The following is a 26,695-nucleotide window of genomic DNA, read 5'->3' as shown; positions in this document are numbered from 1 at the left end:
GAATATATATCAGGGAACAAAATCGGGCCATGACATGAATAGGCATCGAGCACCACTGAAAGCATTGTCAAAATAGGGGTAAATAGCATGGAGTACATTAAAAGTGGATAAACATGCATGACCATGACTAGATTCTATGCACTTCCCTAATCAATTGGGATATCAAGTTTGTAATTTTCTGACTAAAAATGAATTAATTATGATTTATGCATGCTTTAAATGATGAAATCAATATTAATCAAGTGAGTGAAATTTAAAGTGTTCAAAAGTGCAAACTAATGACTATTTTGAAAACTAGTCATTTTTATGAACATGATACATCAATAACTCGTCATTTTGGGAGTTATAGCTGAAGTGATATGAATTCCAGAAGTTTTTGAAGTGAAACTCATTTATGTGCCATGGCAGATTTGCAAATTGGTGTCATGGGGGAGCCAACAACGAAATTGGTTGCATCGACAACGTTTTTCTCTGAATGCTTTCGCATTTTGCCTCCACCGCATTACGCGAGTGTGATGTGTTAAACATTTGTTGAATGATTACCGTCAATGGGGTCCACATGTCGTGCCACTAAATAACCAGGGTTAGCATTAAACTTAAACAACTGCTAAGATAATGGTCAAGGATCTGGATATTATAGGGCTCGGTTAAACCAAAAGGTATGCAAGGCAAGAGGGAGAGGAGGCGGTGCTGGATCTGGATCAGGGAGACGTCTCTGGAGACAATGAGAGACTACTGCAACTAGTTCTTTCTCATATTCCAACAAATAACAGCCCAGAGGGCAATGAGAAAACACTTATATTAACATGCATTATGGTTACTCGTTCTATTTCCAATAACTTCAATTCTCTCAACATGCATCTATGCCACCTGGCCATGCCATCATGCAAGGGAAAACACCCATATCAACATGCACTATGCATGCTACTCATATCAAGAAATATTCTACAACTATAGAATAATCAAATGCAATAAAGTTTATTTTAGTTTCAGTTCACATATTGTTAGTCTAAATACTAATGTTCCATACACCCAATTCTCACTGAAATAGTTGAGACATATTCCCGCCACAATGCGCGGGTATCTCTAGTTTTGCATATGGTTGGGACAAAAAAAACTTCAAATAGTTCACCTAACTTTTTGACTGCAATTGGTCTTTGCGGCAAGGACGCAACGGGTCATCTAGTCTTACTTTGAAATAAAAAAGAACTCCAGTCCAGGGGTGACTCGAGTGGAACAAAACATCGATCCCCATAATCGTGGCTTCTCACCGTTGCCTTTATACTACATAACGTCTACAATTATCTCAAGAAGCGTAACATAATGAATCAGAACCATGTTCAACTACCCATATGCACGATAAACTACTGCAAGGCAGACTGAACATGGATTCTAAATCAATCAAGCAAGGCATGCTGGGATAAGTAAACCAAGGGAATATATATCAGGGAACAAAATCGGGCCATGACATGAATAGGAACAGGGTTAATCGTTCAATTTGCAGATTAAAAAAATAACAGCCCAGAGGGCAATGACACATACATATAAAATTTCCTAGGTTGAAGCAAGAAAGGTGTAGTTTATGACTAGCTGCAGCCCAAGAACAACACACCCATTTCCCTTCCATTCCCTCTCACTCTGAAGAACCTCGGTACGTGTCGATCTTGCCAGCTCCAGGGTTAAAAATAGCAAGAATAACAAGAGCTCCTAGTAGTATCAGCATCATCCCCAGTGAGTTCATCAGCATCGCTTCTGTGGAGAAGCGCCCGATCATTTTTGCACTCTGCATGAAGATTGACTTCTCCAGAAGTCCAGTCACGCTTGTGGCGATGGCAAGAACATAGAGAAATACACCCAAGAACACATGCCAGGGGAGCAGGGACGCTCTGTCGCTTCTAGATCCTCCAGGGTACCAGAAGGTCAAAAATCCAGCAGCCCACTGTGGAGATTCCATGAGAGGAGGAGAATAAATTATATAAGACCTCTTTATCTCTAAACAATTTAATAATGAAAACATCATAAATGCACATGAGATACCATCTCTTCTCTACCTGCAAGCTGAAGATGATGATGCAAGAAAGGCCCAACCAGGAGTGGAGTGTGTACAAGTGGTCAATTTCTTTTTCATCGTGGAACTTCCAGACAGCCCAGAGGCCAACTAGACTCAAAAACATGGCAAGGAACTGCAACGTAATGTGTACTAACTTCTTCAGTTTCTTGGTTCCTGGCACTGTCTTGTACGCCAAAAGAGCTGCATGAAGCACCATATCAACAAGAATTTATAAGATGTATACCCGATACAAATTAAATAACTGAATTCAACTCTAATGGTCTGGTCCCCAAACCTGGTCTTGGGGTTGTATCTTGTTATGACCGGTTTAGCTAGGCCCACCGGGCAATCTAAGCCCACAAGTTATCTTAGGTTAATTCTTATGCAAGTTATCTTAGGTTAATTCTTATGCAAGTTATCTAGGTTATAAATACTAGTAAAAGGGCCGTGCGTTGCAACGAAAAAAAATATCACACGTTCAAGATTTTAGCAATCCAATCACCGACTTGCATATGTCTAGTTCATTCAAGCACTGGCTCTTCTGCCATAACCTCTAAGCTCATCATCGCTTCACTGTGAAGTTGAGAGAGTATCCATATCAACACATATGCCAGATTATTGCTATATCTCACCCTTAGTCTTTTTAATTTTGAAGAGGCTTGTTGATTGTCTATTTGGGGACATATATAAATTGATGGGATCATATGTAAATTTGCGAAGTGGTACGCTTTTTTTGGAGTAGATGATACTTCTAATTAATAAAGAATTTTTTATGGTATCGAAAGCTGGCCAATGACCCAATAAAGAGAATAGTAAAATGGATGTGGCTGAATCATCTTCTAAAAAAAGGGATGTGGCTGAATCATAGGCAGCCCGTGGCACTGCAATAAAAGGTCGCTTTCCATTAAAAAATGAAATAAAAAAACATTCTTTCTATAAAAAGGCAGCTCGTAATGCGCCCAAGCGAGGAGAGGCCGAGCTCTTCCCCGTGATGCCATCTCCGCCGCCTTCCTCTCGGCTCCAGCCGGCGAGCCCAACTGTTCGCTATAACCTCGCGTCGCCGCCCTTCTCTATGCATTCTCCATTCCCTTCCTCCCTCTCCATGGTCCCCTTCTTCTCCCGTATCTCTCCTCTCTCATCTCTCTCTCCTCCCTGTTGTTCCTTATCCCTACTGCTCCTGTACAATGAAGCAATTTGATGGGTAAAGAAGCGTGTCTATCGATTGGAGAATAATTTTATTTGATCGGTGATTGATGTAAAAAAATCCTATTCGGTGAGTGCTCTCCCGTGTCCAGCCCGCTCGTGTGCCCATCGCATTTGCATCTGGCTGTAGACAACGATTCCATGAGCCCTCTCGCACGGACGACGAGTGTCGTCTGACCCCCACACGCATCGTTGTTTGTCCTCCGATATTATCTTTCTTCTTAACCGCCCTCATCCTCGTCTCTCCCCCCATGCCTTTTCTCCCCACACTCTTGATTCTCTCTTCCTTCTCTCCCCTTTTCCCTGTCCAGCGGGGAACTACCACCGTGCGCAGCACTCCCAGTCCCCCCTCAACGGTCGCCACTGCTTCAAGACCTTCCCCGTAGGCTCTCATTCCAGATCGGATCGGATCGAGGCCACCACCGAGCCTCCCGAGCGCCTCCTTTCTCCTTCCTCCACCATATTTCTTTTTCGGTTGGCCATGAGCCAGCCAGCAGGGGAGCTGCCTTCCAGGTCGCTGGAAGCCGGCACCCGTCCCGTCGTCCCCCCTTCGACCGACGCCGATAGAGCTGCCATCGACCGTCCCGAGCCGTCCCTCGCGCGCGCGTGCGCGGGGGGGGGGGGGGGGGGGGGGTTGTGTCTCTGCTTGCCATCGACCGTCCCAGGCCATCCCTCGCGGGCGGGACGCCTGTGTCTCTGCCAATTATTTGGTATTCCCAAGGTTTTCCATCTGAGTCGAGGGATTTGTAACCTCCCCCTACGTTGCAACAAAAGAAAATAAAAACACATACTTCTAGTACAATATAAGCACAACTTAAGATCCCTCCGCAGGTTCATCTTCTATATTTCAACATTGGCCACATCCGTGTTGTCGCTTATCCTCTTTCCTGCCAACCATGGTCGTGGTGTCCACCTGATCGCAATGTATCTGAACGTGGCCAATCCCAAGGTGATGGTCCCGGCCACTACCTAAACGCTAAACCCATACACACTTTCCGTTGAACAACATCGCCGCAAGTGAATGTCTAACAATTCTAACCTAATATCGTCGAGCTGGACATGCCCTTCCCGAGCCACGGCCTGCACCTAGTACATACACCATCTCTCATACGCCCATTCACTTTTAAATTGTATATTTGTTTTTGAAAATGCATCGACATTCTTTTTGAAATACATAAATATTTTTAAATCACATGAATTTCTTTAATTACAAAATATTAGTAAGCATGTGAACACTTCTTAGAATTTTTTTTGCGAATAGAACACTTCTTAGAATTACATGAACAAACTTTTCTTGATAAAAAGGTGAACAAATTTCAATTGGTGTGAGCATTATTTTGATATATGAACACTATTCTTAAAACTACATAAACATTCTAAAATTCATGAACGATTTTTAAAAACTACTACACGGCATTTTTTTAAAGGCACAACCACATAAAATTAGAACATGCGTAAATTGGATTTTAGATGTGTGGCAGGTGATCAGATTACACGTCTGCACGTCTAATTTTTTTTCTTGCTATAGTGAACGGGAGGAGAGCTATTCTCAATGATTTACTCTAGTTGTGCACTGAGCCTGTGCAATTTTCTCGTTCGTGACTACGTGGCTCAGTAAGGAAAAAAAGGGCACTACGTGGAATGCTACACGAAGGATATTTTGCTTTGACTGGTCAAAGCCCATCGCCAAGCGAAGCAAACCGTACAGCGCCGGAGCATTGCGCGACTGCCGGCGTCCTCGCCGCGCACGATAGTTGGGCTTGATTTGCTGTGCCAGCTATGGGCTTCGTTCGCTAGGCCTATTCTGGGTATGGAAGGAAACTGAAACTGTGACAACGAAAACTGGACGGACGAAATTTAGTACCACCTCATGTATATGTTTTAAATTCAAACTGAAAGCGTAAATTGATGGAAAGAAGCGTATTGTGACGGTGAACCCGACAAAGTCAATCCGTGCTTTATTATTATGGAAAGATAGGTTGTAAGACTCTTTTTGAAATCAAACAATAAGAAGAATATTATCTCTATTGCCGGCTCCCAGAGGAGCCGGAACCCTAGCCACCTCTAACCCTAGCCGCCGCCGCCATCCTCCTCCTATGCGACGGCGCCCAGCCGCCGGCGCGCCCGCTCATCGCCTCGCCCTACTCCATCCTTCCCCTACAACCTACGGAGCAGGTCCGGTAGGATCCCTGGTTCTACCAATTTGGTATCCAGAGACTCGGGTTCGATCATGTCGTCATCAACACCCACGCCGCCGCTGCCCATCATCACCACCGCCCCGATGACCACTGCCGGATCCCCAACGCCGCCGGCCCCGATCACCTCCGCGCCGCCGGCCCCCGTCACTTCCGCGCCGCCGACAACCTCCGTCTTCACGCCGGAGGAGATGACCAGCACCCTGGGGGACCTCGTGACGGCCGTCCAGGGCATCTCCCTGTACTTGGCCGGCCCGCACACCACCCCGCCGGCTGCGCCCCCTGCCTACAGCCACCCGGCGATGCACTGGCCGATCCAGACCGCGTCGGGCCCGAGCGGGACGCCCCTGCTGCCGTTCCAGGCGGGCTACACCGGCGGGCCCCCGCCGCTGCTGCACCTGCCCTGGTACTCGGTACCCGCGGCGATCGCCGGGGCCCATCCGTCGCTCCAGCCGCCGCCCGCCCCAGCGCCGTCCTGGCCGCAGTAGCCCGCGCCGGTTCTCGCGGCGCCACCCGCGCCTCCCGCGCCCGCCCCAGCGCCGCAGTGGCCGCACTGGCCCGCGCCGGCCCCAGCCGCGCCAACCGCGCCGGTCCAGCTCCCACCGCCGCCGCCCAGCTCCGGACTGGGCCAGTCCACACCGGGAGGACTTCCGATCCAGCAGGTCCGGTTTCCGCCGTCACCGTCCCCGATCCAGGCCTGGCTAACCGGGACGTCGCCACCGCCAGTTTACACAGAGGCCGGGGACCCACCGGTACCCACGCTGCAGTCTGGGGCCTTGTCCGGCTCCGCGGGGGCCTACGACGGCCTCCCCACCGTTGACCGGGCGCCGTCATCATCACTGCTCCGCACCGCCGAGCCGATCGGCCATGGCGCGCCGACCCAGACGCCGCCACGGTTCGCCAAGATCGACTTCGCCACCTATGACGGCACGGAGGACCCCCTCAACTGGCTCAACCAGTGCGACCAGTTCTTTCGCGGGCAGCGCACCCTCGCATCGGAGCGTACCTGGCTCGCCTCATACCACCTCCGCGGCGCGGCACAGACCTGGTATTACGCCCTCGAGCAGGACGAGGGCGCCATGCCCCCTTGGGAGCGCTTCCGCGAGCTCTGCCTCCTTCGCTTTGGGCCTCCGGTTCACGGGAGCCGCCTGGCGGAGCTCGGCCGCCTTCCCTTCACTTCAACGGTGCAGGACTTCGCCGACCGTTTCCAAGCCCTAGCATGCCATGAGTCGGGCGTGACGGCGCAGCAGCGGGCCGACCTCTTTGTCGATGGACTTCCGGATCACATCCGCGTGGACGTGGAGCTTCGGGGACCCCAGGATCTCCAGTCGGCCATGTACTACGCCCGCGCGTTCGAGCGCCGCGCGGTGGCCATCCAGCAGGAATCACCGTTCCGGACCGCTGGGTCGCTACCCGGGCCGGATTCCGCGCAGGGTCGGCCTGCGCAGGCTTCTGCGGCACCCCTCGCCGCGACCGCGGCGCGCCCGTTCCGCCGGCTCACCTCAGCCGAGCTACTCGAGCGTCGCCGCCAAGGGTTGTGCTTCAACTGCGACGAGCCCTACACGCCCGGCCATGCCTGCCCGCGACTCTTCTACCTGGAGGTTACAGACTACATTCCGGAGGACGCCGTCGCCGCCGACCTGGCCGCCCCAGCTGTCGAGAAGGTGTTTGACGCTGGTTGATCGCCTCGAGGAGTTCCGCAAGCGCTTCCCCACCTTACAGCTCGAGGACGAGCTGTTTGTGCAGGCGGGGAGAAGTGTTATGGCCGGTTTAGCTAGGCCCACCGGGCAATCTTAGCCCACAAGTTATCTTAGGTTAATTCTTATGCAAGTTATTTTAGGTTAATTCTTATGCAAGTTATCTAGGTTATAAATATAGGCTGTAAGACTCTTTTTGGAATCAAGCAATAAGAAGAATATTATCTCTATTGCCCGGCTCCCAGAGGAGCCGGAACCCTAGCCGCCTCTAACCCTAGCCGCCGCCGCCATCCTCCTCCTACGCGACGGCGCCCAGCCGCCGGCGCGCCCGCTCATCGCCTCGCCCTACTCCATCCTTCCCCTACAACCTACGAAGCAGGTCCGGTAGGATCCCTGGTTCTACCATATCTGCTAGGTGTCAATTCAGATTTTACTATTCAAACAAATGAGACTACTTAGTTTGGAGTTTCAGTCTATCCGAATCTGGCTACAAGTTGGATTGGGTTTCAGACATAAATAGGTAAAGTATGCTATTAGTTTTGCTTTGCGGTGTTTCCTTATATTTCTAATGTATACTATGTGACGAGTTGGGTGAACCAAACTTGGTTAGAATCATTTCCAGCATGCCGAGAATCCATATCATTAGCTACATAACATACTTTCTACATATAATTAACCAAGATATAAGATACAATGACAGCTTAGTCTAGTTGGAATACTATGGAACGATATGTATTTCATACATCTAAAATATTGTGCACATGCCAGAAATAGCCAAAGCAACACATTTGGCATGAAATTGAGTGAGTCCATACAAAAAATTATATGCCACAATAACAAGGCCGTTCTGAAACTAAAGTGTTTTCGTCAATATCACTGACCTTCAGCATTCAGGACTACCAATCCAATCAGCATTAGCACAGGGTGTACCTGAAAAGATGCACATTAGTATCACAAGAAGATGAGATCAATATACACAATAATAATATCTAGTGAACATAATTATAATAACCAACTTTGGTACTGCATGCAAAACCACAAACGCATAAACAATATGGTTGGTTATTGGTTGACAAAGTGACATGTGACAAGGCTGGATGTCGCGGCAGTGTTGCTGACAAATGGCATGCACTGAATCCTAGTCTGGTGGTCTTAATAGACAAACATGAGTGCATGACTGAAATAATCCTACTTTCATTCTGAGTGCACAGATAATGTGCACTACACATAGATGTGTACAAATGCAGCTATAGGATGTATGTTCCCTCCCAGACAATATCCCATGTGGAGAATTACTACGTGAAACGCAAGCAGCAGCACAAAAATATAAAAAGAATTCTAGTACCAACTGATTTGTAAAATCAATCCCTCCAAAGAAACATCACCCTGTTTTCCTGAAATCTTGTCATTTAAAGCTTATTGTTGAGATTAATGAATTGTCAAATGACACACAAAAGATATGTGACACAGAGGTAAACCCTACACTCAAGCACCCACCATTGCATGTCAAAATCTACAATCTTTTTTTCACGGAAAGGCTGATGTTTCAAAATGGAATGAACCGGAAACATTCCCCTTTTTTTGCTCAGAGACTTGTCCATCAGATCACATGGCATGCAGCGCAGCACTTCCCATGTAACACTCCAAAAATGATGGATGATCTGGCTGCATGAATTTGAGAAGTGAAGTACACAAAGAGTAATTTTTTCCAAGCAGATGTTTTCTTGTCTATTTCTCAGTTGAATATCAACTGATAAAAACAATGTTTCAAAAGAATTCCGACTTGCCATTCTACACACGGACGTTCAAATTTTCGGTCATTCATTATGCAAGTGTAAGCCCTGCACATCCCAAACACCACAAATATTATCCAAACAATTGCTAATTTCTACCTAAAGGGTTAGAAACTAAGTCTTAGTGACCACTTGTCATAAATGAACCTATTGTCCCAATCATAGTGCCACATCCCCGTCCACCGTCCTGACGTAGACAGACATCAGAGGCTTACCCTCTTCAATCGCTCCTCTCTCTTCTCTACCAAGTCTCATCCCCTACTTCAAATCCCTTAGCTGCATGCGGTTCACCTGTGAGATCCATAGCTGGTGCCTCACAATTGGTATTAGTCGCCACGATTGGTTCCGTCTGCCTCGCTAATCCTCTCGATAGAATGGTAAAATTCCACAATGAAGGGTGTGGAATTGCTTCAGTGAATCCACCCAAAATCACAAGCAGGGTTTGTTTGATGTAAAGACATGTTGCAACAGTGCCGTCGAAGGCTGCCGCTCCGACGGCTCGGACCAGTTAGCCATCGCTGCTATGGGGGAAAGCACCGACCAACTTTAGTCATCCACGGCGTCACTGCTCACCAAGTTTGACCACATGACCACTAAACTCGACAATTTTGGTAAGAAACTCATCACCACCCAGGAGAGCATGGATGAGATTTGTGATAAGGAAGCAATGCTCGAGGCAACGCTGGCAACGTCCACGGCAGCTCCCACACTCACGACGACCCAAGCGGCTCCTCTATGACGTTTGGGTGGTCCCTCATTTGGCGAATCAGTGGTTGCCATTACTGGGGATGCCAGATGGAGTGCCACCATGTACCGGGTTCATCACGGCGCCAGGCTCACCTCAAGATGGAGTCTAAACATGCCACGTCGATGTTCCGGGGCGCGGGCAAGTTCAGAGCGTGAGCGACCATGGGAGCATCAGCTCGAGCGGGATCGACCATGAGATCACGACCACAACCACTATGTCAAGTTGCCAAAGCACGACTTTCCTCGGTTCTCCGGTGACAACCCCCGTATGTGGATCGATCTCGCTCACACTTACTTTGACATGTGTCAAGTTCCTAGTCATCAATGGGTGTCTACCACAACCTTGTATTTGGATGGTGGGTGTCTTCCACAACCTTATATTTCGATGGCCATGTGGCACTGTTGTGGAAGGCATTCAAACGGCGCCACCGAGCTTGACCTTGGGAGGAATTCAATTTTGCTACTCCCTCCGATCCATATTACTTGTCACTCAAATGGATGTATCTAGACGTATTTCAGTGCTAGAGACATCCGTTTGAGCGACAAGTAATATGGATCAGAGGGAGTGTTGAACATGGCCTTGGGAGGAATTCAATTTTGCTATTGAACGGGAATTTGGCCAGGAGGAATATGACACTTAGATGTCACGCGACTGCAGTTTAGGCAAACACATTCAGTTGTGGAATACAGAACAGCTTTCGAGTCACCAATAGACCACCTGATCGCTTTTGACCCCACTCTTAACACAAAAGTTTTTTGTGTCCCAGTTTGTTCTCAGCCTCAAGGATTATATCAGGGCTGCAGTCTGATTTCAGACATCTACGAGTGTAACGCGTGCCGTGGAGCTTGCTCGGATTCTGGAAGAATAGCTGGACTCACACAGCCCTCGTGCACGCACTTGGCCAAGCAAATGCAACAGGTAGCTCCGTAGCTGTTCCCAACACTGTAGCCCCTGTTCCTCCTCCTCAGTGGCAACAACGCAAGACAACTGATGATTTTGTTAGAATCGCTAGATTCTCTAGCTGTCACCCAGGACTCTCACTAAAGAGATGTGCTTTGCTTCACACAGAAAGAGCTACTACTAGTGGGATACTTTATTTGCTACAAGCCTGCCTATTACATATGGCGTGCCTCTCCTTATATATAGGCCTGCAGTAACCGCCATTGCTACAGTAGTATGGCTCATAGCTAGTTCATCTACTGCACAACTCATACCCAAGTAGATGAAAACTCATATAAAGTTAGGATAACTATTGAGTGATGACATATGCCATGACATCATATTCTTCTTGGCTAAAGTTTCATAATGTCCCTCAACATCCAACTCAATTTGACCTCTTCCTTCTCATGCATGTTATCCTGGGATCGTCTTCGTCTTTTCGTACTGCATGATCGTAGCTACTGCATACGACATCCCCTTTGACGAATTCACACACATTTTCTCGTGGACACAACTAACACGAGAACTCTGTTCTTGTGGACACAACAAGCACAAGAATCATGTTGTCTTGTAGATGGCTAGATGCATCTATTATTAGTTATCTCAGTAGACACAGCTAACACGAAATTTCAGCTTCTTGTGGACGCAACTAACATAAGAACTATCTTGTATTCTTGTGGACACAAGTGACACAAGATCTTGATCACACACGCGATTTTGTGGACACATCTAGCACAAGAACCACACACACAACTAACAGGGAATTACCAGGAGCACTACCTCCTGTTGCCGGTGACACACCTTGCCGGGCAACATCTTGATCAATCAGAACAAGGCTGGTTCATCTTCAGCACATGTTGAATTGCCTTCTTTCTTTGCTTGCAGTTGGCACTTGGGATCTTGCATGCGCCATCGAAAACAAGGTCAATTCGCTCCTCTTTGAACTACTCTTACTCTCATATGAGGCATGGCTACTACCTCAAGCGGAGACCCTATATATACTCAGGTACCAAGTACCATCACCATGGAGAAGCAAAGGAACAAGGCCAAACCATGGCGGAAGAGGAGCAAGGAAAGAATGAAGGGGAAGGATCAATTGCTCATTGTCCGGAAGTCCGGACGAAGCCAAACGAAAATGCTCTCTGGACACTTGTCCGGCTTTCCACATCCGGCCCCAGCCGGACACCTACCCGGACATCTGGCCCCTGGAGCAACCTCTTCGACGCCAGCTAGCCATCAACAGACCAGCTACCGTGCCCGGATGTCCAGCTAACTGTCCAGTCATCCAGCCCGAGCCCAGACCCTGCCTGCGTGCAGCCCGACACAAGTGGTCATGTATCTCTCTTGTCCGCCCCTATCTCATCTTGCACTGTAAATAGTCGTCCCCTACCTCCTCTCTAGGGTTAGCAAAGTGCAATTAAACAAATTGAGAGAGCTTTGCTCCTTGTACCTCCTCCTAGAGGAACAAGTCCATCTTGGAGAAGGATCTATCTTGATCTCAAGACCTCCATCTTGGAGAAGGATCTCTCTAGATCATCAAGCCCTCATCCAAGGTTTTTGAGTCGCCAAGTCAAGCCAAGTCGCCGAGGCTGCGGCTAGTGGCTTGCTGGCTTGAGTCAGCGACTTGGCTTGATTAGTCGCCCCAAGTCGCCATGGCACAACAGTACATAGAGCAGCAGAGCACATAGATATACAGCAGCAGAAGAGCACATATACAACAGAGAAAATATACTACATCTAAGCAGAGCACATATAGAGCCCACCCCGCGCTCTCTTTCATATACTATATCTAAGCAGAGCACATATATGGCCCACCCTGCGCTCTCTTTCCTTCGGTCCTCCTCCTTCCCCAGTCCCCACATGATCACATATACAACAGCAGCAAGCCACGCGAGCCAGCGAGTCGTGCGACTAATCGCCCCAAGTCACCGGCGAGCCACGCGAGTCGCGCGACTTGCTCCCTGAGTCAAGTCGCCTGCGCGAGCCAGCCACGCCGCGACGACTTGGCGATTAGTCGGCGACTAATCGGCGATTAGTCGGCGACTCAAAAACAGAGCCCTCATCTTCACTGTGGATTTGGGAAGAACTACCCTAGCTACTCTCTCTCTTAGTTTATTGCGGATTGTGCGGTACTTGTGTAGATTTGCTTAAAGAGGGCATGTGTGATTGGATCTTGTCTTTGAGTGCTTGTTCCCCTTGTGTTCTTGTTTATTCCTCTTGATCCACCTCCATGTGTGAAAGATTGGGCCACCTACGGCTTTGCCCTACATCAATATCTCACTCAACCTAATACACGTGGCTCTGATACTAATTGTTAGAATCACAAGCTTCTCTAGATGTCACCTAGGACTCTCTCTAAAGAGATGTGCTTGCTTCACACACACAAAGAGCTACTACCGGTAGGAAGCTTTATCAGATATCTCAATTTTTACAAGCTTGCACATACGGGGTGCCTCTCCTTATAGAGAGGATTTAGGTCGGCGCTACAGTAACCGACATTGCTACAGTAGTACGGCTCGGAGCTAGTTCATCTATTGCACAGCTCATACACAAGTAGATGACAACTCATATATAGTCGGGAATAACTATATATACCATGACATCGTATTGTTCTTGGCCAAGGTTTCATGATGTCCCTCAAGATCAACTCAATTTGACTTCTTCCTTCTCATGCATGCATCTCGTTGGTATATGATAAGATTAATTGTAACAGATTTTGCTCAGGGACACAACTAAAGAGATTTCAGACAAGCCAATGGACTCTGTTTCCATTCTGGTGACAAGTACAGCAAGGAGCATCAATGCAAAAATGCAACTTCTAACAATCAAGTGAGAGAACATGGGGAAGTACACAATAAAGATGCAGTTCAGGCCTTAGAACTGTTCTGAACCTTATGGAGGAGAATGTTGTCAGTTGTCAGTAAATGCAGTCTCAGGAGCTGAGGCAGCAGAAACAGTACGTCCCGGTGATCAAGTCATGCTCATGCTAGTTGATGCAAATTTTATAGCGTGATGCATTGTCCCTGTAACCTGCACCTGCAGTTCAGGTTATGGTTGCAAATCGACAGCCGATGCAGTCAGTGCAACTGGTGCAGAACTTGAATTGGTGGACACAAGGCACTACTTTCAGTACTACAATGCGAGTGCTTTGACTTGGGGTATATGCCGCTGTGTTGGGCATGGACTGGTTGAAGTTACATAGTCCTATGACCTGTGACTGGGAAGCCAACTCTGCAGTTCCTGCAAGCAGGTGTGCCTGTTACACTGCATGGCATTCAGTCAGTTACTCTAGCCACACTTCAGGCAATTTCTGTTGAGCAAGTTAACAATGCATTGGTGGGCAATGACATTTGAGCCATGCTCGTGATTTCTCAAGAGACACCTGACTCTCCTGTACACATTTCTCCACTAGAGCCTGATATGGAACAGCTGCTTACTGAATATGTGGATGTTTTCGCTGAACCAAAAACGCTAACGCCGCATCGACTGTACGATCAACCATTAACATTGGAACCTGTCCATCACCCTCCCAAACTCTCGCCCTTATCGCTACTCACCACAACAAAAGGATGAAATCGAACATCAAGTGGCAGAGATGATCGTAGCAGGCATTGTCAGCCACAGTATGAGTCCCTATGCATCACATGTGCTCCTTTTGAAGCAGGGGGGCAGTTGGAGATTGCGTAGACTACAGGAAATTAAATGAGGTAACAATTAAGAACAAGTTTCCACTGCCAATTGTTGACGAACTGTTAGATGAATTGGCTAGCTCTAAGTTCTTCTCCAAACTGGATTTACGAGCTAGTTATCATCAAATACGGATGCATGCTTCTCGTGAAGATAAAACTGCATTTAAAACCCATTCTAGCTACTTCCAGTTTCAGTAATGTCGTTTGGACTCACAAACGCGCCAGCTACATTTCAGTTCCTAATGAGTTCGATTTTCGAGCTCCGCATTTGCAAATTCGTCGTTATGTTCCTGGATAACATATATATACTTATCTATAGCTGCATTTGGGGAAAGCATGTGGAGCACTTACAGTTAGTGATGCAGATTGTGCCCGCCAATCAACTGTTTGCAAAGAAATCCAAATGTTCATTCGCCCAATCCAATATACATTACTTGTGGCACATCATATCTAGCGAGGGAGTGGCAACTGACACAGAGAAGACGGATGCAACGCTCAAATGGTGCCAGCCGACAAATGTGACGGAGCTACAAGGATTTCCGGGGCCCACGAGTTACAGCCATAAATTTGTCAACAATTATGGTATGCTAGCTAAACCCCTGACGTCCCTACTTACTAAGAATTCTCTGGACTCCTCAAGCCACAAATGCATTTGAAACACTGAAGCATGCTATGTCTAAAACCCCTATACTGGGCATGCCTGACTTCATCAGCCTTTCACAGTGGAAACTGACGCCTGCGATTCAGGCACCGGAGATGTGCTTTCACAACACAATCATCCTATTGTGTATTTAAGTAAAGCATTGGGGGTTGCTAACTGCATGCTCTCAGTTTATGGAAAGGAATTCTTAGCAGTGATTATCGCAGTTCATAAATGGCGGCAATATCTGCAGCATGGGCCATTTATTGTCCTGACAGACCACAGTGTAACACCCCTGATCTAGAGGGGTTCGGCGATCAGAGGTAGGTGAGGGAGCAGGTGAGGAAGAGGGGATGAGCTTGGAGAAGGGGGTTGGGATTGCAGAGGAAAGGTTGGATACAGAGAGTAGCTTACACACGCATGACTCCCTCGGCCAACAGGCTGGCCTTAGTGAACTATTTAACACATGACGCACACGCTAGCTAGACGGGCCCCGCCTGCCAGGCGTGCCAAGTCACACTGTCCATGGAATGGACAGGTGTGACATTCTCCCCTCCTTAAGCAATGGCCTCCTCTGCCAGATGGTAGCCATTGGAAATGGCCGGCGAAGCACGTCGTAATCTTCCCAGGTTGCGGTGTCAGCGGTTGTGGGTGACCACTGAATCTTGAGCTGTACCACTGGCGCGTCGCCGTGATTCATCATGCGTCGGTCGAGTATCTTGAATGGTTCTGCTGCCGTGGCGGACAGGTCTTGGACGCGGGGAAGATCGGCGAACACCGGCGAGTAGTCCGGCATGAAGGGCTTAAGTTGCGAGACGTGGAAGACAGGGTGCACGCGGCTGTCCGGCAGCAGATCCAGCTTGTAGGCCAGCGGCCCGAAACTTGAAGGCGAGCTTGGCGCACGGGCGAGAGACCACCGAACGCTGCACGTACGGCTGGAGCTTCAGGAGCACCTGTTCACCGACTTGGAAGGAGTGCTCGACGCGATGCTTGTCAGCTTGTTTCTTGAACTGGTGCTGGGCGCGCACTAGGTGAGCACGGATGTTGTCGGTGTGCTCTGCCCAGTCCAAGTCTTCGCCGGCCGGCGCGGCCTCCGCCCATGTCGCCATGGCGCCCAAATTGGCCTCCTTACCGTAAAGAGCCTTGAACGGGGTGCAATTCAGCGAGGCGTGGAAGGTGGAGTTGTACCAGAATTCAGCCATCGGCAACCAGCGGCGCCATTTCTTGGGGGAGTCGTGGACGGCGCAACGCAAGTACATCTCCATGCACTGCTTCACACGCTCGCTCTGGCCATCAGTCTGCGGGTGGTACGCGGTGGAGTACAGCAGCTTGGTGCCCGCACCCGCGAGCAACTCCCGCCACAGATTGGTAGTGAAGACCTTGTCGCGATCCGAGACGATCGAGGAGGGTATGCCGTGCAGCTTCACCACGTTGTCCCAGAACGCGCAAGCCACTTGAGCGGCATTGAAGGGGTGGCGTAGTGGCACAAAGTGTGCGAACTTGGTGAAGCGATCAACAACCACCATGATGGAGTCTTAGCCCTCCGACGCCGGCAAGCCCTCGACGAAGTCCATGGTAAGATCCTCCCATGGTGCAGAGGGGATGGGCAGCGGCGTGAGGAGGCCCGCGGCTTGGTGTGCTCGCGCTTGGCCTGCTGACAGACGGCGCACTGGTGCACGAACTCCTCCACATCCTTCTTCGGGCCGCGCCACTCAAAGTGTTTCTTGACGCTGTGGTATGTTGTGGTGATGCCAGAGTGGCCGCCCACGGCACTGTTGTGGAGGACGGCGATCAGCTTGGTGCGCAGGGCAGTGTTGGCGCCGATCCAGAGCCACCCTTGTCGGCGAATGAGGCCCCAGTGGAGCTCGTAGCCCTCGTCGTCAGGTATGTGGATGGCCAAGTGCTAGAGGCGCTCTTGGGGATCGGCTTCTGTCTCATATGAGTTGGTGACCTCCTGCACCCAGGCCGGTTGACAGGTCGAGAGCGCGGCCACGTCCATGAGCTTGCCGACTCCGGAGAGCGCGTCTAAGAGGTGACGAAGAACTTGGGAGTTAATGGAGGGATCCAACACTAAGAGGTGATACATGAGTTCATCGAAGGCCGCGCGGTAGTCGAAGACGCTGCCGGTCTGGCAAAGCTAAAGCAGCCTGTGCATGACGAGCTCGAATTCATCGACGCCGAACTCCTCGAGCACGGCGGCTGTGAACATGTCCCATGACAAATTGCAGTGGCTCTGGCGAAACGCCTGCAACCAATGCGCCGCCTGCCGCTCGATGTAGAGAGCGGCGGTGGGCACCCAAAACTGTCGACCCACCTTGTAGAGCTCGAAATACGCCAACAGCGATCCAACCAGAGGTAGGGTGCGGTACCATCGAAGTGAGGAAAATCATGCTTCAGAGGCTTGTGGTAGTTGCCCTCGTGGTGTGTGGGGCTGGGCGGTGGCGCAGTGAACGTGGTCATGGTCGCGCCGAGAGGGGGAATCGGGATGAGCGGGAGCCGCGTACCCCCCAATCGGGCGTGAACGGAGGCGGGGCGAGGCGGAGCGGATCGTTGTTGTGTGGCTACTGATGAGGTGAAGGTGGTGTCAGCTGCGGCGGTGGTGGTGGTGCGATCGTGGTAACAGAGCTTGCGGGAGATGACGAGCCCTCGACAGCCTTGCAGGCCGCATCCACGTCGGCATGGCTTAGATCCAGCTGCCGCGAGAGGCCTCGCAGCTCCTGCGAGATCTGGTTGTTGAAGGCGGTCTGCGCCTCGAGCTGCTTGTCGTGCAGGGCCGCTTGTTCGTCGAACTTGGAGAGGAGGGACTCAAGCATCTTGATGAGGTCAGAGTTCCCTTCTTGGCGTCCAGAACATGCCACGTCGCGACAGAAGGCTTGCGGGGAGCCATTGCACTCGCTTGAAAGGGATCGAACCCCGCGCTGGATTTTGTGTGAGATCCAGCCGAAGCAGACTCACACCGGCGCGGTGGATGTTACCGATCCGCTCCCAAGCTTCAAAGAGTGTCGCGGGCGACGAGGGGAAACGAAATTCCGGCGGAAATTGGCTCTGAATACTAATGTAAAACCCCTGATCTCGAGGATCGGCGATCGGAGGTAGGTGAGAGGGAGCAGGTGAGGAAGAGGGGATGAGCTTGGAGAAGGGGGTTGGGATTGCAGAGGAAAGGTTGGATACAAAAAGTAGCTTACACACGCATGACTCCCTCGGCCAACAGGAGTGCCAAGTCACACTGTCCATGGGATGGACAGGAGCTTGTAACTTGTAGAATCAGCAGCTCTGTTATGACCGGGATATTAAGGGCTTACCCAGTGGGTTGTGGCTCAAGTTATCTTATCGTTATTAGGGGCTTAGCCCAATTATCTTATCGTTATTAGGATCGTTTGCTTAGGAGTCAAGTAAACCTCTCTATATAAGGAGAGGAGATGTATCAATCTAATCAAGCAAGAAGCAATCATTATTTGCTCGGCTTCCCGAAGGGAGCCAGGAGACCTAACCCTAGCCGCCTCTTGCGCCGCCGCCGCCTCTTCTTCATCGCGCCACAGCGCCCCGCCGCCGGCAGCCGCGATCGCATCTCCGTCAACCCTCCCCCTCCCGTACAACCTACGCCCTAGACCAGGTAGGATCCTAGCTCCTACCAATTTGGTATCAGGTAGCTCGGTTCCGATCATGTCTGCATCACCACCCAACCCGCCGCTGCCCGTCACCACCGCGCCGCTGGACTCCACCGCCGGCGCCTCCACCGGCCAGACGCCGCCGCCCTCAACCACGCCGCCCGTCGCCATCTACTCGCCGGCGGAGATGACCGGGGTCCTCAACGACCTCGTCACCGCCGTCCAGGGCATACGCCTCTACCTGGCCGGGCCCTATGGGCAGCCGCCGCCCTTGCAGCCGGCCGCCGCGACCGGGCCAGTCGTCCTGCCATGGTACGCGGCCACCACGGCGTCGATCGGGCCTCAACACCACCACTGGCCCGATCAGCCGCCGCCCGCCGTCGCCCCACACTGGCCGCAGTGGCCGGCTCCGGCGATCGTCGCGCCCCCGACGCCTCCCGGTCCGGGCAGCCGCAGCCCCAGCTACCGGCCCCACCGCCGCCCGCTGCCGCGCCTCAATGGCCACAGTGGCCGGCCCCGGCCTTCGCTGCGCCCCCCACGCACCCGGGTCCGTGCTGCTGCAGCCGCAGCTGCCGGCCCCGCCACCGCCCAGCACGGGGCCCGGGTCACCCTCGCAGGGAGGCGTACCGATCCAGCAAGTGCGCTTCCCGCAGTCGCCTCCCCAATACCGACCTGGCTGACCGGATCATCACCGCCACCCGTCTACACGTCAGCTGGAGACCCGCCGGCACCCACTCTGCAGTTCGGCGATCCCTCCGGCTCGGCGGGGCACTCCACGGGCCGCGGCCATACTGACCGGGCGCCCCAATCCTCGCTGCTCCGCACCTCCGAGCCAGTCGGCCACGGCGCTTCGACTCAGACACTGCCTCAGTTTGCCAAACTGGACTTCGCCACCTATGCCGGCACGGAGGACCCCCGCAACTGGCTCAACCAGTGCGAGCAATTCTTTCGCGGGCAGTGCACCCTCGCCTCGGAGCGTACCTAGCTCGCCTCTTACCACCTCCGCGGCGCGGCACGGACCTGGTACTACGCCCTCGAGCAGGACGAGGGTAGCATGCCTCCTTGGGAGCGCTTTCGCGAGCTCTGCCTCCTTCGTTTTGGGCCACCGATCCGCGGGAGCCGCCAGGCAGAGCTAGGCCGCCTTCCCTTCACCTCCACGGTTCAGGACTTCGCCGACCGTTTCCAGGCCCTGGCATGCCACAGGTCGGGCGTGACGGCGCAGTAGCGGGCCGACCTCTTTGTCGGTGGACTTCCGGATCACATCCGCGTGGACGTGGAGCTTCGGGGACCCCAGGATCTCCAAACGGCCATGTACTACGCCCGCGCGTTCGAGCGCCGCGCGATGGCCATTCAGCAGGCATCACCGTCCCGGGCCGCTGGGCCGCTACCTTGGCCGGATGTTCCCCCGCAGGGTCGGCCTGCTCAGGCTTACGCGGCACCCCTCGCCGCGACCGCGGCACGCCCGTTCCGCCGGCTCACCTCGGCCGAGCTACTGAAGCGTCGCCGCCAAGGGTTGTGCTTCAACTGCGACGAGCCCTACACGCCCGGCCACGTCTGCTCACGACTCTTCTACCTGGAGGCTGCAGACTACATTGAGAAGGACGCCATCGCCACCGATCTGGCCGCCCCAGCTGTCGCGAAGGTGTTTGACGCTGGTTGATCACCTCGAGGAGTTCAGCAAGCGCTTCCCTACCTTACAGCTCGAGGACGAGCTGTTTGTGCAAGCAGGGAGAAGTGTTATGACCGAGATATTAGGGGCTTAGCCCAGTGGGTTGTGGCCCAAGTTATCTTATCGTTATTAGGGGCTTAGCCCAATTATCTTATCATTATTAGGATCGTTTGCTTAGGAGTCAAGTAAACCTCTCTATACAAGGAGAGGAGATGTATCAATCTAATCAATTAAGAAGCAATCATTATTTTCTCGGCTTCCCGAAGGGAGCCGGGAGACCTAACCCTAGCCGCCGCCGCCGCCTCTTCATCGTGCCACGGCGCCCCGCCGCCGGCAGCCACGATCGCATCTCCGTCAACCCTCCCCCTTCCCGTACGACCTACGCCCTAGACCAGGTAGGATCCTAGCTCCTACCAATTTGGTATCAGGTAGCTCGGTTCCGATCATGTCTGCATCACCACCCAACCCGCCGCTGCCCGTCACCACCGCGCCGCTGGACTCCACCGCCGGCGCCTCCACCGGCCAGACGCCGCCGCCCTCAACCGCGCCGCCCGTCGCCATCTACTCGCCGGCGGAGATGACCGGGGTCCTCAACGACCTTGTCACCGCCGTCCAGGGCATACGCCTCTACCTGGCCGGGCCCTACGGGCAGCCGCCGCCCTTGCAGCCGGCCGCCGCGACCGGGCCAGTCGTCCTGCCATGGTACGCGGCCACCACGGCGCCGATCGGGCCTCAACACCACCACTGGCCCGATTAGCCGCCGCCCGCCGTCGCCCCACACTGGCCGCAGCGGCCGGCTCCGGCGATCGCCGCGCCCCCGACGCCTCCCGGGTCCGGCAGCCGCAGCCCCAGCTGCGGGCCCCACCACCGCCCGCTGCCGCGCCTCAATGGCCACAGTGGCCGGTCCCGGCCTTCGCTGCGCCCCCCACGCCACTCGGGTCCATGCTGCCGCAGCCGCAGCTGCCGGGCCCGCCATCGCCCAGCACGGGGCCCGGGTCACCCTCGCAGGGAGGCGTACCGATCCAGCAAGTGCGCTTCCCGCCGTCGCCGTCCCCAATACCGACCTGGCTGACCGGATCATCACCGCCACCCGTCTACACGTCAGCTGGAGACCCGCCGGCACCCACTCTGCAGTTCGGCGATCCCTCCGGCTCGGCGGGGCACTCCACGGGCCGCGGCCATACTGACCGGGCGCCCCAATCCTCGCTGCTCCGCACCTCCGAGCCAGTCGGCCACGGCGCTCCGACTCGGACACCGCCTCAATTTGCCAAACTGGACTTCGCCACCTATGACGGCACGGAGGACCCCCTCAACTGGCTCAACCAGTGCGAGCAATTCTTTCGCGGGCAGTGCACCCTCGCCTCGGAGCGTACCTGGCTCGCCTCTTACCACCTCCGCGGCGCGGCACGGACCTGGTACTACGCCCTCGAGCAGGACGAGGGTAGCATGCCCCCTTGGGAGCGCTACCGCGAGCTCTGCCTCCTTCGTTTTGGGCCACCGATCCGCGGGAGCCGCCAGGCAGAGCTAGGCCGCCTTCCCTTCACCTCCACGGTTCAGGACTTCGCCGACCGTTTCCAGGCCCTGGCATGCCACAGGTCGGGCGTGACGGTGCAGCAGCGGGCCGACCTCTTTGTCGGTGGACTTCCGGATCACATCCGCGTGGACGTGGAGCTTCGGGGACCCCAGGATCTCCAGACGGCCATGTACTACGCCCGCGCGTTCGAGCGCCGCGCGGTGGCCATTCAGCAGGCATCACCGTCCCGGGCCGCTGGGCCGCTACCTTGGCCGGATGTTCCCCCGCAGGGTCGGCCTGCTCAGGCTTACGCGGCACGCCCGTTCCGCCGGCTCACCTCGGCCGAGCTACTCGAGCGTCGCCACCAAGGGTTGTGCTTCAACTGCGACGAGCCCTACACGCCCGGCCACGTCTGCTCGCGACTCTTCTACCTGAAGGCTGCAGACTACATTGAGAAGGACGCCATCGCCACCGATCTGGTCGCCCCAGCTGTCGCGAAGGTGTTTGACGCTGGTTGATCACCTCGAGGAGTTCAGCAAGCGCTTCCCCACCTTACAGCTCGAGGACGAGCTGTTTGTGCAAGCGGGGAGAAGTGTTATGACCGGGATATTAGGGGCTTAGCCCAGTGGGTTGTGGCCCAAGTTATCTTATCGTTATTAGGGGCTTAGCCCAATTATCTTATCATTATTAGGATCGTTTGCTTAGGAGTCAAGTAAACCTCTCTATATAAGGAGAGGAGATGTATCAATCTAATCAAGCAAGAAGCAATCATTATTTGCTCGGCTTCCCGAAGGGAGCCGGGAGACCTAACCCTAGCCGCCTCTTGCCCCGCCGCCGCCTCTTCTTCATCGCGCCACGGCGCCCCGCCGCCGGCAGCCGCGATCGCATCTCCGTCAACCCTCCCCCTTCCCGTACAACCTACACCCTAGACCAGGTAGGATCCTAGCTCCTACCAAGCTCACATCTGATTTGCAACGCAAGGCGATGTCAAAAATGGTAGGTCTTCAATTTCAATTTAAATTCAAGTATCATTCACAAAATAAAAATCAATTCAAGTATCGCCGCAGGACTAACAACACTGCGGCAAATTCTCTCTCTCGCAAAAATTCAATTCATCGAATCAAAGCCGGATGGATGAAGTAGGGCAAAGCTTCTGGCATTCTCTGTGAGAAGAGACTGCCACAAAAGCTAAAAGACAAGTTCTATAGGACGGCAGTTCGACCCGCAATGTTGTATAGCGCTCAGTGTTGGCCGACTAAAAGGTGACATGTTCAACAGTTAGGTGTGGCGGAGATGCGCATGTTGAGATGGATGTGTGGCCACATGAGGAAGGACCGAGCCCGGAATGATGATATACGAGATAGAGTTGGGGTAGCACCGATTGAAGAGAAGCTTGTCCAACATAGATGGTTTGGGCATATTCAGCGCAGGCCTCCAGAAACTCCGATGCATAGCGGACGGCTAAAGCGTGTTGATAATGTCAAGAGAGGTCCGGGTAGACCAAACTTGACACGTGAGGAGTCCGTAAAGAGAGATCTGAAGGATTTGAGTATCACCAAAGAACTAGCCATGGACAGGGGTGCACTGAAGCTTACCATCCATGTGCCAGAACCATGAGTTGGTCGCGAGATCTTATGGATTTCACCTCTAGCCTACCCCAACTTGTTTGGGACTAAAGGCCAATGAAACATCCCTACACTGCTTTATTTGTGGCCACTACTTTTGTTGATAATGTGGTCCGATTACATGGAGTTCCAGCCTCAGTTGTGTCTGACGGAAATCGAGTTTTTACCGAGTTATTCATAAGAGGTCGGAACCAGACTATGCTACCCCACTGCCTACCATCTGCAAACTAATTGACAATCCGAGTGCATCAATCAACATTTAGAACAATAATTGTGTTGTGCAGTTCATGAGCCCAAAGCAACGGAAGAAATGGCTCCCTATGGCCAAATTCTGGTATAATTCTTCATTTCATTCATCACTGCGGTGTTCTCCATTTAAGGTTGTCTACAAAATTGAACCAAACTTCGGCACAATGATGTTGGTAGGCTGCGCCTACTTCTCTAGCAGAGCTTGCAACGGGCCGTCAGGATTTTCCATAATTGCTTCTTGAGTAGTTGCGCCATGCGCATGAGCACATCAAGGTTCAGGCGGAGAAGCGCCGCAAGGACAAGGAGCTCGTCGGCGGCGAGGATGTGCTTCTCAAGCTACAGCCCTATGCACAGTCCTCCGTCGCCAACAGACCATGCGCCAAGCTTGAGCTCGAGTTCTGTGGGCCATTTCTGGTCACTGAACACATCGACAATGTTGCCTACCGCCTGGACTTGCCGCCGGACAGTTGTATCCATCATATATTTCACGTATCACAGCTCAAACCCTTCAGCGCGAACTAATCGCCGGTTTTCTCCAAACTACTGTCTCCGGTTGATTTGGCGGCGGGACCTCTGATTCCACATGAGATTTTGGAGCGACACATGGTGAAGAAGGGCAACGCGGCCATTCCGCAGATCAAGATAGCTGGTCTTCTGTTCCAGTGGAGCATGCCACCTAGGAAGATTACTATGTGCTCCGGAGGCGTTTTCCGGCCGCTACTATCTAGGAAGGAGCTGAAGCTCAAGAAGGTTAAAGTGTCACATCCCCATCCTCTACCGTAGTCCTGACGTGGACGAACACACAGAGGCTGGCGCCTGGGCCTGAAGACAAGACCAACAAAGTGGCTGGCTGAGCTGAGTCAGCAGTGAGGTGCAGCCCACAAGCCGTTGGGTGAGTGTGTGCGTTATTTAAGTGTGTAAAACCTGAGGAGGCATTCTGAATAATGAGAAGTATCGTCTGAATCTCACCCTCTTCTCTGATCACATCTCTCTCTTCTCTCCAACTCTCATTCCTTCAAATCCCTAGCTACCATGTGGTTCCCCTATGAGATCCATAGCTGGTGCCTCACACATAGCTGGCAAGAATCCGGGTCGATCGGATTTAGGAACGATGATCGAAGGATGAGGATCGCAACGATTGAAATCGAGGGTCGAAGAGGGGTACTATTCCTCAACACATTATTCTGGGTCGGGATGTGAGCCCTCAAAAAATCCGGATAGATGCTGCAATCAGAAAATATATTTCAAAGAAAATAGAGAAAAAAGATCATGCGTTTTTGCTTGTTCTAAGTACGAAACTACTAGACTCCACTAAAGCCAAATAGTGGCCCAGGGCCCTAATTCAACTCTGTTACTGGACTCGGTACACCGCCGCTTCTGCTTCATCTATCTCTTGTTCAACACACGCGCCTCCATGTTCTCAAGCAACTACTCATCTCAACCATTGAAGAAAGCTGCAGCAGGACAGGGAAGGATTGACAGTTGATCCGCCATCATAACATGGCAACACCTACATTTGGGTCACGTCCCGGCGACCAAACCTTTTCGATCCAGACTCTACCCCGATCCTCGATTTGGGTTGACGACCCCATGTCACCAGAAGCAGGACCAACCCGCGTTCCAGGCTACTTCCCAATCCAAAATTTTGTAAGTCTGAACCCAATTCCGCCATCATAAACATGGCAACACCTACATTTGGGTCACGTCCCGGCGACCAAACCTTTTCGATCCAGACTCTACCCCGATCCTCGATTTGGGTTGACGACCCCATGTCACCGGAAGCGGGACCAACCCACGTTCCTGGCTACTTCCCAATCCAAACAAAATTAAGTCTTAACCCAATTCCGCCATCATAAACATGGCAACACCTACATTTGGGTCACATCCCGGCGACCAAACCTTTTCGATCCAGACTCTACCCCGATCCTCGATTTGAGTTGACGACCCCATGTCACCGGAAGCGGGACCAACTGGCGTTCCAGGCTACTTCCCAATCCAAACAAAATTAAATCTTAACCCAATTGAAAGAAATTAACAAAGTTTCACCACAACACAAAGTAGAATAATGTCACACAAAATCACACGGAAAAGAAGCGGTGAAAAGGAGAAGCTTTTCACCAAGTTCCAATTGTGATTTGCTGCTGGAAATTAAAACAGCCCTTGATCACATACTCGATACTCGGTAGTCAATACGAGATCACCCCAAGCCTTGAATTACCCACCATCCTAAATCTCACAGATTCGCTACAAAAACTCTCACATTGCTACTTTTGCAGGGTTCAGATGCAAGAGCTAATCGCACTAATTTAGTTTTGTATGATACTGTGAACAGGCCTGCTTTGGACTGGTTTTGGTGGGTTGGTCCGTACATAATAGTGGAATCTAAACCCCTCAATCCTGATCTCAGGATCGAGTAATAAAACTTTTCCCCACTAGGCGGCAGCAAGATCAACAGGTGATCCGTGGTCCGAAACGAGATATGCAACAGAATAGAAGGGAAACAAGAGATGTTTTTTCTTGATTACGTTGAAGATGAGTAGCTTGTCTTTCTCGGCGGAGAGCGCCATACCGCCGCGGAAGTGGACGGCCCAGACGAGGATGACCGCTGCCGCGGTCACGCCAAGCAGCCGTACGAGGCCGAACAACGGGAACCTCACCGCGGGTACCGCCGCCATCGCCTCGGTCGGCAAGATCGAGCGCGTAGAGGGAAGGACGATTAGGGAAGCTTAGAGCAAAGACGCCGATCTGTGCAGTCATCTTGCGAAGAGGACGAGAGTGAGTGTTCACGGGCTTCAGCAGAGAACGTTTTCATAACTATATAGGCGTATTTATGGAAGGAGCTTTCAGTTTAGCTATACCCTATTTTTTCTTTCACAGCTTATAGGCGTGGGTCGACCGGCTCAAATTTTGACTGGTCGTGGTGCAGCCACCCAATTCGGCTTTCTCGAACTGTACGATTACTTCGTCCTCCTGCCCCACATCCAGCCCTCTTATAGTTTCACCAACAAAATTCGCTCTCGCACACAGAGACGGAGCCAGGATTTTGGTATAGAGAGGCCAAGTCAAGTTCCTAAACT

General features: G+C 52.2%; 1 protein-coding gene across 1 annotated transcript; it reads right to left on the bottom strand.

Annotated features, from left to right (window-relative positions):
- Positions 1-1,421: 1,421 nt before the first annotated feature.
- Positions 1,422-26,418, bottom strand: LOC123163744 (transmembrane ascorbate ferrireductase 2). The gene is made up of 4 exons (XM_044581105.1): positions 26,144-26,418; positions 8,027-8,075; positions 2,052-2,251; positions 1,422-1,939 (listed from the first exon to the last, which is right to left on the bottom strand). Exons 1-4 carry the CDS (start codon positions 26,291-26,293, stop codon positions 1,634-1,636), a joined length of 705 nt encoding a protein of 234 aa, XP_044437040.1. The 5' UTR covers positions 26,294-26,418; the 3' UTR covers positions 1,422-1,633.
- Positions 26,419-26,695: the final 277 nt, after the last annotated feature.

Source organism: Triticum aestivum, chromosome 7D (assembly GCF_018294505.1).
Source record: "Triticum aestivum cultivar Chinese Spring chromosome 7D, IWGSC CS RefSeq v2.1, whole genome shotgun sequence".
Taxonomy (NCBI): Eukaryota; Viridiplantae; Streptophyta; class Magnoliopsida; order Poales; family Poaceae; genus Triticum; species Triticum aestivum.
This window is presented reverse-complemented; position numbering and strand designations above follow the sequence as displayed.

Excerpts from the sequence above, each read along its gene's own strand:
- LOC123163744 (XM_044581105.1), bottom strand. The coding sequence starts at position 26,293 with ATGGCGGCGGTACCCGCGGTGAGGTTCCCGTTGTTCGGCCTCGTACGG. Across the intron at positions 2,252-8,026 it reads GGTAGTCCTGAATGCTGAAG|CTCTTTTGGCGTACAAGACA; the intron begins GTCAGTGATATT and ends TGCTTCATGCAG. Across the intron at positions 1,940-2,051 it reads TCATCATCTTCAGCTTGCAG|TGGGCTGCTGGATTTTTGAC; the intron begins GTAGAGAAGAGA and ends GAATCTCCACAG.